The sequence below is a fragment of the Cervus canadensis genome, chromosome 13 (assembly GCF_019320065.1).
Source record: "Cervus canadensis isolate Bull #8, Minnesota chromosome 13, ASM1932006v1, whole genome shotgun sequence".
NCBI classification, from domain to species: Eukaryota; Metazoa; Chordata; class Mammalia; order Artiodactyla; family Cervidae; genus Cervus; species Cervus canadensis.
Window position 1 is genome coordinate 50,360,919 of NC_057398.1, and position 12,781 is coordinate 50,373,699.

General features: G+C 36.4%; 1 protein-coding gene across 9 annotated transcripts in view; it reads left to right on the forward strand.

Moving 5' to 3' along the window:
* Positions 1 to 12,781, forward strand: part of ENAH (ENAH actin regulator) — a 157,272-nt gene that overhangs the window by 75,535 nt on the left and 68,956 nt on the right. For all 9 annotated transcript variants that reach the window (XM_043485750.1, XM_043485749.1, XM_043485755.1 and 6 more), the window contains exon 2: positions 2,484 to 2,649. In XM_043485750.1, the coding sequence (XP_043341685.1) occupies positions 2,484 to 2,649 (166 nt within the window). The remainder of the gene's footprint in view (positions 1 to 2,483; positions 2,650 to 12,781) is intronic.

Consider the following 12,781-nt stretch of genomic DNA (forward strand, 5'->3'; position numbering starts at 1 on the left):
TTATGGCAGAAAGTGAAGAGGAACTAAAGAGCCTCTTGATGAAAGTGAAAGAGGAGAATGAAGAAGTTGGCTTAAAACTCAACGTTCAGAAAACTAAGATCATGGCATCCAATCCCATCACTTCATGGCAAATAGATGGGGAAACAATGGAAACAGTGAGAGACTTGATTTTCTTGGGCACCAAAATCACTGCAGATGGTGCTTGCAGCCGTGAAATCAAAAGACACTTGTTCCTTGGAAGAAAAGCCATGAGCAATCTAGACAGTATATTAAAAAGTAGAGACATTACTTTGCCATCAAAGGTCCATCTAGTTAAAGCTGTGGTTTTTCCAATAGTCATGTATGGATGTGAGAGTTGGACTATAAAGAAAGCTGAGCACTGAAGAATTGGTGCTTTTGAACTGTGATGTTGGAGAAGACTCTTGAGAGTCCCTTGGACTGCAAGGAGATTCAACCAGTCCATCCTAAAGGAGATCAGCCCTGGGTGTTCATTGGAGGGACTGATGTTGAAGTTGAAACTCCAGTCCTTTGGCCACCTGATGAGAAGAGCTGACTCATTTGAAAAGACCCTGATGCTGGGAAAGATTGAGGGCAGGAGAAGGGCACGACAGAGGATGAGATGGTTGGATGGCATCACCGACACAAGGGACATGGGTTTGGGTGGACTCTGGGAGTTGGTGATGGACAGGGAGGCCTGGCGTGCTGCAGTTCATGGGGTCGCAAAGAGTTGGACCTGACTGAGGGACTGAACTGAACTGAATTGTGTGTCCAAAAATACTGTTTTGTGAAAACTGGAAAATACTGTTCTATATTAATTTACAGATGGGTTTATTGAATTGTTGTTCACTGTGAGTTAGTAAATTTATTTCTTGGATTGTATGCCATAAAAGGCACTTTGCCTTAGCTTGTTTCTTTCTAAAGGGTTATGTAAATTTTGTCACTTAACAAGTATTTTTATTGTGAGTGATGAAGAGATTTCAACTGCTGTGCTGACAAAGACTCTTTAATCAAGCTTTTAAAAATAATTCAAGCTTTAGTCATTGCCTCATTTTTACTCCCAGAACTATTTTACAAAAAAAAAAAAAAAAAAATTCAGTATAGCATAAAAATTTAGACAGTACCACTGGGTTTATTTCAGTGTTTGTACTGCACAGATATTATTACTGTGTATAACTGTGTATCACAGTTACTTTTGGTGAGATTTCGCTAATGGAAAATTATGAACAGTTTTAACACTACCGTTGTGAGTGGTTTTATTGCTCAGTGCTGTGACCTCTTTAGGTCTCCTGTGATCCGTCATTGAATCACAGAAGTCTAGCAAAGCACATACTGTTGAGAGATGGGCCAGAAGGGAGGGATGAAAGTGACTTTTTGTTTCCCAGGATATTGGGGAAGAACCCACATGATTTACTTTGAGGCTGAAATTTGTGTAATGAGCAATGCTTTCTTTGAAGATAGGGTTGGGTAAGCTACTTAGCATCTCCATTAACAACTACTTAAGTGTCAGATAAATCTATGAAAATTGTGAAGATTGAGTCATTTTAATTAGGTTAATAGTCATCATGGAGTTAACATACCTGTTTTCTTCTGTTCAATTTTTGTATTTCATTTTTAAGAAGTAAAATATAAAGTAAAATTCCAACTAGTCTTTTTTGCCCAGTAGTATTTTGGAATATTTGAAATATGAAATTATTGCTTAATATGTAACTAAGATCATCCCTACAACAACAGCAACAAAATCTCATTCTCACTTGGTAACAATAATTGAGATGAAGCTGAGGTTTAAAAATTCTATCATAGAGTTGGTCTTTTTTTCCTTAATATCTATTTGTGAAGGTTAGAATTGAAAATCTAGAAGAATGCTTAGAAATCATCTCATTTTATTGTTTCATTTTTAAGTGAAGAAATTTGAGACATAGGATGTTATCTTATCTGAGTGGAGTCTGGGGCTCCGTCATAGTGCCATCCATGGATCACTAGTGCCCCTCCATGTCTCAAGGGACAGATGGAGCCTAGCAGAATTCGTTATATAGACCTTGAAGCAAGCCTGATGATAAAAGTAATTTTTCCAGTAAAGATGGGTAATCAAAAACAGTTTACCAATAGTATAAATGTATATATGCACACACAGATGATGATTAATTTATACTTGTAGTTATATTCTGTTTAATGAATATATTAGATTTATTGATAGAAGAAAATGTTTTTTTTATTATTTATATAATATACAATCTCCTTTGTGGATCCTGATTGCCTTCTTCTGCTTCCTCATTACACTTCATTTTTTGGTCTGTCTTCCCCATTAGAGTCTACTCATAAGAGCAGGAAAGCCTCTGCCTTATTCACTGTCGTCATTTCTAGCACCCAGTAAAGCACTGATTTTTGACCGACTGCTTCGTTAGATAACTATTTTATATGGCCTTATTGGAAATTTAGCATATTTAAGTATCTTAAAAGTTTGCTTTTTTTTTTCCTTTTCCCAGTGAACAGAGTATCTGTCAGGCAAGAGCTGCTGTGATGGTTTACGATGATGCCAATAAAAAGTGGGTGCCAGCCGGTGGTTCAACTGGCTTCAGCAGAGTTCATATATATCACCATACAGGCAACAACACATTCAGAGTGGTGGGCAGGAAGATTCAGGACCATCAGGTAAGGATTTGTTAATTCTTAAAGTTATCTAGTATTACAAAAGGACTTGATATATTCAGTAAAATAAAGTCATATTTTGTAGCCAAAAGAGTCTGTGTGGGAAAAACTGGGTATAGCTTTGCCCTTCTACCCTCTCCATCTTTATAAAGCTTGAATTTAGATGACAGTTTAGAACTAATTGTTCAGGAATATAAATCTGAGTTTTTCAATTATGATATTCACTAAATCCTCTGGCCTTCAAACTAGCTAGGTTTGGGAATCTAAAGTAAATTTAAGACAAACTAAAATGTGAAATATCACTTAAGTAGCAGATTATGCTTAAGGAATTCATTTCCCACCAAAGGTATGGGGTAGGGGACTATAGGAAGGAGTTCAAAATTTAAGTAGTTTCATAAAGTATTGTTAAGTTCATATGTGATAGAAAAATTGTATTAAGGTTGCTGGAATAGTTAGGCTTTTGTAATTCATGTCTGGCATGACAACTAAGCTTTTGCTAATTCCCTGCTCTGGATTTCTTAGAAAGGTGACTGGATTATCTGATTACTTGATTTCTGGGGCCTTTCCAGATCAGGAGCCAGTAGACAGTGCAAAATGGAGATAGGGTTTTACTAGCATTAAATATATACTAATAGTAGTGAGGACTTTTATAAAGAACAGATTTATGAAATACTTTTGACTGTGGTAAGATAGTAAAATCAGCCAGTGTTAAACATGTGGGGGGTGGAGGGGATGAAACATTTCCAGCTGAGTTATTAGAGAAAGATAGTTCCCTGAATATCCACTGGGAAACAGGCTGGTGTAGTGTGTGGTGAGATGCTGTGACAGCCCTGTATTTGGGGATGGAAATTATAAACTGGTAATATCCGGGGACTTAGATTTGGTATTTGTGTGGTACAGATTGTGGCTTTGAGATGCTGGGCTGCGAAACTGGTATCAAAGTTTCAAAACTGCCTAAGGCTGAGCCTTTTCAAGAGGCTGCACACCATAAAAAGAAGACTAAGAAAATCTTCCTAACCAGCACCGGTAGGCAGAGGAGTTTGTCTGAGCTAGCTTAGGAGCTCCTCTGAAAAATGGAAGCCTCCAGCTTCATTTACACATCTCCAGCCGAGAAATTAACCAATCCTGGTTGCGGGCCAGTGAAACCCCTATGGCACCTGGCAAAAACAAATATATTGCTCCCTAGGAGAGGAACTTTCCAAGACCTGAATCAGTTGGCAGAAAGAGCAGTTCACTGAATTCAGCGTTTCCCTGTTAGTACTGACTGTCCTAGCCTGCTGCTCTCTGCCCTCTGAGGCCCCCTTCTCTCCCCTGTGCCTCCACCCCCAGTCTATTCTTCTTCTCCCGCCCCTCTCTCCTTTTGCTCTGTGCTCCTGTTGCTCAGCCTTCCTCTGGTTTCCCCAGTCTCTGTACCAAGAACCCTCGCTGCCCAGTGGGTATCCAGATTGTCCTCTCTGTCTTTCCTCCAGCAGACTGTCTCAGGAGTGAGTTGGGCCAGAGACTGACTGAATACTCCCTAAGATGTTGCTACAAAGTAAAAATGGGAACTGGACAACTAGAACTTTATAGAAGTTTAAACACATTACACGCTAGTAGCTGTAAAATAAATTTTTGGTAAATTCAGTGAATTGGTCATTTGCTATCCTGATGAACAAACCTAAACATATCTAAATGTTGGTGAAAAAGAAGATGAGTATTTAAAAATAATTGGATCAAATCATTTTGTACACTTGAAATGAATATGTTATATATCAGTTACACCTCAGTTGAAAACAAATGATTAGAAATCTATGTAAAGATGAAATACCTACATTTTTATTCATGAGAGAAGTTAACTATCCTATGATTTCCAGTTTTTGACAAATGGGGTGTTTCTTAAAATGTCAGAAATTTAAAAACACACTTCTATAAATAATTTGTGACATTAAGATGAAATCATTGTGAAGATTAGAAAATGTTAAAAAGTGAAAAAAAAAAAAAAAAAAAGAAACAACAAAACCCTGGATCTAAGTGACAAGATATGACACACAGACACCTGTGGGGATGTCTAAGCTGTCCTTAGATAGACAGTCCCGCCCCCACTGCCTGTTTGTTCTCTGTATGTGTGAATCTGTTTTGTTATGTTTGTTCGTTTGTTTTGTTTCACATACCACATATAGGTGAAACCTTAGAGTATTTGTCTTTCTTTGTCTGACTGACTTCATTTAGCATAATACCCTCTAGGTAGATGGACAAATCTTAACGGCATATAATAAGCAAACTCAAAGAAAGCAGAAGGAAATACTAAAAAGAAAATAAATAATAAATAGAAATTAATAACACAGAAACTGTTTCCCTGAATAAATTGACAGAATCAAACCCCCGAAAAGTTACAAATAAAACATCATTAGGGTTGGAAAGAGATGTCACTGTAGTTGCAGTAAGGAAATAAATCATAAGATATTATTATGAACAACTTTACACCAATAAGTGGGCCATTTTGTAGAAAAATATAATTTATCATAACTGGCAAAAAGTGTAGAAACATAATAGACTATATTTTGTTATCAGTCATATATATATATTTTTAAATTTTTTAATTTTTAATTTTTTTATTAGTTGGTGGCTAATTACTTCACAACATTTCAGTGGGTTTTGTCATACATTGATATGAATCAGCCATAGATTTACACGTATTCCCCATCCCGATCCCCCCTCCCACCTCCCTCTCCACCCGATTCCTCTGGGTCTTCCCAGTGCACCAGGCCCGAGCACTTGTCTCATGCATCCCACCTGGGCTGGTGATCTGTTTCACCATAGATAGTATAGATGCTGTTCTTTTGAAACATCCCACCCTCACCTTCTCCCACAGAGTTCAAAAGTCTGTTCTGTATTTCTGTGTCTCTTTTTCTGTTTTGCATATAGGGTTATCGTTACCATCTTTCTAAATTCCATATATATGTGTTAGTATGCTGTAATGTTGTTTATCTTTCTGGCTTACTTCACTCTGTATAATGGGCTCCAGTTTCATCCATCTCATTAGGACTGATTCAAATGAATTCTTTTTAATGGCTGAGTAATATTCCATGGTGTATATGTACCACAGCTTCCTTATCCATTCGTCTGCTGATGGGCATCTAGGTTGCTTCCATGTCCTGGCTATTATAAACAGTGCTGCGATGAACATTGGGGTGCACGTGTCTCTTTCAGATCTGGTTTCCTCAGTGTGTATGCCCAGAAGTGGGATTGCTGGGTCATATGGCAGTTCTATTTCCAGTTTTTTAAGAAATCTCCACACTGTTTTCCATAGCGGCTGTACTAGTTTGCATTCCCACCAACAGTGTAAGAGGGTTCCCTTTTCTCCACACCCTCTCCAGCATTTATTGCTTGTAGACTTTTGGATAGCAGCCATCCTGACTGGCGTGTAATGGTACCTCATTGTGGTTTTGATTTGCATTTCTCTGATAATGAGTGATGTTGAGCATCTTTTCATGTGTTTGTTAGCCATCTGTATGTCTTCTTTGGAGAAATGTCTGTTTAGTTCTTTGGCCCATTTTTTGATTGGGTCATTTATTTTTCTGGAATTGAGCTGCAGGAGTTGCTTGTATATTTTTGAGATTAATCCTTTGTCTGTTTCTTCATTTGCTATTATTTTCTCCCAATCTGAGGGCTGTCTTTTCACCTTACTTATAGTTTCCTTTGTAGTGCAAAAGCTTTTAAGTTTCATTAGGTCCCATTTGTTTAGTTTTGCTTTTATTTCCAATATTCTGGGAGGTGGGTCATAGAGGATCTTGCTGTGATTTATGTCGGAGAGTGTTTTGCCTATGTTCTCCTCTAGGAGTTTTATAGTTTCTGGTCTTACATTTAGATCTTTAATCCATTTTGAGTTTATTTTTGTGTATGGTGTTAGAAAGTGTTCTAGTTTCATTCTTTTACAAGTGGTTGACCAGTTTTCCCAGCACCACTTGTTAAAGAGGTTGTCTTTTTTCCATTGTATATCCTTGCCTCCTTTGTCAAAGATAAGGTGTCCATAGGTTCGTGGATTTATCTCTGGGCTTTCTGTTCTGTTCCATTGATCTATATTTCTGTCTTTGTGCCAGTACCATACTGTCTTGATGACTGTGGCTTTGTAGTAGAGTCTGAAGTCAGGCAGGTTGATTCCTCCAGTTCCATTCTTCTTTCTCAAGATTGCTTTGGCTATTCGAGGTTTTTTGTATTTCCATACAAATTGTGAAATTCTTTGGTCTAGTTCTGTGAAAAATACCGTTATCAGTCATATATTTTTATCAGTCACAAAATATATCAGTAGTTAATGATCTACCCCAAATATTTTTTAAAAAAGGACAGCGTCCAGAGCATTTATAAACGAAATTAAAAATCTTTATTACCTGTTTTATGTAAACTGATCTAGAAAAGCGTATTTTGGGACTTCCTTGGCAGTCAGTGGTTAAAATGCCACCTTCCAGTGCAGGGCGTGCAGGTTCAGTCCTTGGTGGGGGAGTCAAGATACCATATGCCTAGTGGTCAAAAAACCAAAACATGAAACAGAAGCAATATTGTAACAAATTTAATAAAGACTGTAAAATGATCCATGTTGAAAAAGAAATCTTAAAAGAAGAGAACTTTATGAGGCTAGTGTAATTTTGATATCTAAGACAGAACTGTTTCAGAGAGGAAAATTATAAACACATTTCAGTTATTAACATTGATAAAGAGATGAAAGTCCTCAATAAGATAATAGCAGGCCAAATGTAACAATGTATATTGGAGGAGAGGGTGGGGGGAAGATCACCTCTTAACCAAAGAGGATTTGTTTCGCTCTATCTCAGTAATGTAAAGGTAGTTTAACATTAGTAGCCTATTAATTTGGTAGGAGAAAACCTAGAAGAAAAACAGTGTTTTCAGGAAAAACACTGATAAAATCCATACAGAATAATGCTCAGCATGTTTGGCATAAAAATGAGTTTTCTTAAGCTGATAAGGATGAATAATGTAAACATACAGCAGACATCTACAAGACAGTTCAGTGTTGAAAGGATTTCCATTAAACTCAGGAATAAGTTTGAGGATTTCAGCTTTAGTCATTTTCATTTTCTCTTGCAGAGGTGGTAATCTAGTAATATAAAGATAAATAGAAACTATAAGGATTGAAAAGGAAGAAAAAGAGCTTGACCTTATTCACTGATGATATAATTGTCTATGTAAAAAAATGCCAATATCTGCAGATAAAATATTAGAACTAATAAAATTGTTCAGCCAGGTTGTTGGATATAAGATGAATATATAAAAATCAGTAGCATTTTTGTATAACTAGCAATAAACAATTTGAAAATATAATTTTATACAGATACTACTTAAAGTAACAGCAGTGATAAAATACCTAAGAATAAATCTCATAAATAATTGGTTTCATTCCAGAGTACCTTTTTTCATTGCATGATGGTTATCAGTCTAAGTGGGAACGTATTATAATTTATTAAATAATGTCTAAGAGCCATTGAAAAATTAACCACAGTTTATTTGTAAAATTGAATATGTACAAATCATATACATATATATGAAAAGCTGCCATTTTTCTCCTTAATACTTCAGTACTTACTGTGTTCTAGGGGCTCTGCTTAGGTTTTATATAGGTAATAAATTCCTGACGTTGAAGAGCAATGCAGTAAAGAATGGGGATGTTACACATGTAAAGAAAGCACAGTTAGTTGTTTCAGTTATAATCAATAAATCATTGTGTAGCTAAGGCATAAAAGAATGATCAGTTTGTTGAGAAGATGGGGGAAAAGGTTGTGATGACTTCACAGACAAGATAAGCTGATGAGCCATGTCAGAAAGAAGCATAGATGTTTATTGCACAGTTTAATCTGTTATGATCAGGCTAAAAATGGATGGCTGTATGCAGGGTGGAAATCACTAATCTAGATTCAAGCTCCTTGGGTCTGCTGTGTTAGAACTTTGAAGAAGTTCATACCCAAGAGCATCCTTAGTGAACAGTTACTGTTAAATGAAGGTGTATGTGTCCCTCTTTACTTGCAAAGCTTTTAAAGATTATATAGCATTATATAGCATTATATAGTCTATCCTTGAAAGATAGAATTGAATGAAATAATTTGTTCACAGTTTAATTTCACAGTAAAATTTCTATATTGAAAAAACTGAGCTAATGATTTAGGTAGTATAATTTTGATTCTAGTAATATTTTCCTCAACTTTTTCTAACAGTCTGTCACTGAAGAGTTGAAAAGTAAACGTAACTATCTTTTTTGTCTGCCCTTATAACCTATTAGTCAGGCAGGATATAGATTGCCTTAAAATTTGGTTCATAGTTTTCTTATGGTATTAAATTCTAGTAGCTAAGGATTTGTAACCCTCTCCCACTCTCAATATGTATAGAAATTAAATGGTAAGACATGACCATAATTTTTAAGTTGTAGTAAAACTAACATAAACTTTACTATTTTAATAAATTTTAAGTATATGGTTCAGTTCAGTTCAGTCGCTCAGTCGGGTCCAACTCTTTGCGACCCCATGAACTGCAGCACGCCAGGCCTCCCTGTCCATCACCAACTCCCGGAGTCTACCCAAACCCATGTCCCTTGTGTTGTGATGCCATCCAGCCATCTCATCCTCTGTTGTCCCCCTTCCCTCCTCCCCCAGTCCCTCCCAGCATCAGGGTCTTTTCAAATGAGTCAGCTCTTCTCATCAGGTGGCCAAAGTATTGGAGTTTCAACTTCAACATCAGTCCTTCCAATGAACACCCAGGACTGATCTCCTTTAGGATGGACTGGTTGGATCTCCTTGCAGTCCAAGGGACTCTCAAGAGTCTTCTCCAACACCACAGTTCAAAAGCATCAATTCTTCGGCGCTCAGCTTTCTTTATAGTCCAACTCTCACATCCATACATGACCACTGGAAAAACCATAGCCTTGACTAGACTGACCTTTGTTGACAAAGTAATGTCTCTGCTTTTTAATATGCTGTTTAGGTTGGTCATAACTTTCCTTCCAAGGAGTAAGCGTCTTTTAATTTCATTCAGGGACATTAAATACATTCACACTGCCGTGCTGCAACCATCACTACTATTCATCTCTGGACTTTTTCATCCAGACTGAAACTCTGAACCCTTTAAACAATAATTTCCCATTTTCTTCCACCATAACCCCTGGCAACCTCCATTCTCTGTTGTTTTTGTGAATTTTGTTATTCTAGGTATTTCAAATAATTGGAATCATACAATATTTTTTCCTTTATATCTAGCTTATTTCACTTATCTTTAAGTGGTCATCATATTTTAAAAATAATGTCATGTTTGGATATTGGTGGATGAGGTAATTTAGATAAAGCCTCTCTCTGTGAACCAAAATAATTGGACGGAATATTTAAAAGAAAGAAGTCTATTTGGAGAGCTTACATGACAGTGAAGAATTATGGGTCCATGACTTAAAAGAAGAAGGAATCAGAGAAGTGAGCCTCGCTTGGGAACCGGTTTTTACCCAGAAGCACATGTTAGTTTTGAAAGAGGAGCCTGAGTAGCTGAACAGAACTTTTGGCAGACTCCTGGGACTAGTAGAACAAAGATTATATGTCAAGTCTGCTAATGAGGGGAGGTTGTCTTGGTAATCACACAGGTTGTGATTTGGGACCCAGAAGCCCCATACCCTGGGGAAGAAGTTTGACTCTAAGTAGACTGGCCTTTAGAAGAACTGATACCCAGCCTCTAATCACTTTTGGTTTGAGGTAATTTGAAATTGTTAGTTTCCCTAGCCGCTTGCCAGAAACAAATGTAAATCTTCCCTGGAAAAATGTAGCATCATTTTAGGCCTCAAAATTTCCACAGCGTTATCCATAGTCAGTGTCTGGCATTCAGTCAAAATAAACCGCATACGAGGAGACAAGAGAACAGTGAGGACAGACCTACTGGGAATCCAGTTAATGGGATTATCAGAAACTGACTTTAAAATGACTATGCGTAATGTATTCAAGGAAATAAAAGACTAAATTGAGAATTTCAGTAGAAAAAGCTAAATGGAAATGTTGGAATTGAAAAATAAAATAGCTGGTATTAGTAGCTCAGTGATGAGATTATAACAAATTAGAAGCTACTGAAAAAAATTAGTAAACTGAAATATAGATCAGAAGGAAATATTCATTCTGAAGCTGTGATGTTTGGAGAGAGAAAATTATGGACATATGAAAAAGTGCTTAAGAGACATAGGAAATACAGTAAAAAAGTGTAAGGTATACCCTTACCTTATTGGCGTCTCAGAATAGAGGAGGGAATGCGGCAGGAGCAGTAATCGAAGACAAAATAATGAACACAAATTTTCAGAAATGGTGAAAGGATATCACCTTAGAAATGCTGTAAACCATAAGTGGATAAGTACAGAGAAAACCACTTATAAACATACCATATTAAAATCACTGTATACTAAATTCAAGTTGAAGTTCTTTAGTTTGATCCATGAGAAAAATACAGCTTTAAAAAGCAGTAATAAACTGTCAACTGACTTCTCAGTAGAAAAAACAAAAGTTAGAAGGCAAAGAATAAAAGAAAATAAATGACCACTTAAGTCCCATACCTAATAGTCTTCAATACTGAAGGTGAAATAAAGATATTATCTTGAGAAACCAAAATGGAGAATTCATTGTCAGGAGATCTGCTTTGAATGAAATTCTAAAGGGTGATCTTCAAGATCAGAAATGGTCCCAACAGAAGGTTGGAGAGGACAAAGGGATAAAAAGCAACAAAAAAAGTGTAAATATTGGGTAAATCTTAAATGACCATCAACTGTATAAGACTACTAATAATGTTTTATGGGATTTAAAATATAAATGGAATTAAAAATACCTGATAAAAATAGTGTAGAATTCTTAGGATGGGCACTGGGGAAAAGGGAGTTTTATTGGAGATGAGGTATTGTAAGTCTGTGTATTGTTGAGGTGAAGACAAAAATATTGGTTCCTGTGTGTCTTTGATAAGTTTAAGACGTCTGTTTCAGTCTCTGGGGCAACCACTGAACAGTGAAAACATTGTGTAACTAGCAAGCTAATAGGACAATATAAAGAACTCTGAAAGAAGATATGATAGATTTAGACCCAAATTTATATATAACTTACATTAAGTGTAAATGAATTAAACACTACAATTAAAAACAGAGACTGGTGAATTGGATAAATAATATGAAATTGATAGTTAGTATAAAATTATAGCTGCACACAAAAGACTGAGAACAGCCAAAGCAATATTGAGCAGCTGCAAAGTAGGAGGACGCACTAGTGGCTATCCAGACTTCCTATAAAGTTACAATAATTAAGTCACTGTGATGTTGGCTCCAAGATAGGCATACTGACCAGTAGAACAAGATAGAGCCACCTAGACACTTGATTTATGAAAAAGGCAAACCTGCAGCAGGCTGATAGGTACTGCTGGATCAATTGGACAGCCATAGTGGAACAAAAAGGAAAGCTGAACCTTACTTCATATTGTAGGCATAAATCAATTCCAGTTGAATTAGAGATGTAAATATGAAAGTTAATACAGTAAAGCTTCTATAAATTAACATGGAATAATATTTTTATCACTTTTATCACACATGAGAAGCATTTGTTAAACAAATTTCAAAAAGCATTGACTATATAAAGGAAAAGATTGTGTATTTGGACTGAATAAAACTTAAGAACTTCTGTTCATCAAAAGACACCATTAAGAGAGTGAAAAGGCAAGTCACAGAATGGGAGTAGATATTTGTAACATACAACCAACAGTGGGATCATCCAGAATATATAAAGGACTCTTAATAGATCAATTAAAAAAAAGATGGGCAACTCAGTTAAAAAATGAGCAAGGGATTTAATTTAAGCTTGTATTCATAGAAGATCTCCAGATAGCCATTAAAATACAAAAAAGTGCTACATCTCAATGGTCATAAGGGAGCTACTACCTAGAACCTCAATGATGTAGTATTTACACCCAGCAGAATCTCTGAACTTTAGACTGACGATACCAGTTATAATGATGCACTGTATGTGTGGTTGTGCAAGCCATTGTATACTGCTGTGGGAGTGAAAATTGATGGGACCAATTTGGGAAGCTACCTGGAGTTTTCTGCTGAAGTTGAGCATATGTATGGCTTGTGACAATTCCACTTCTAGGT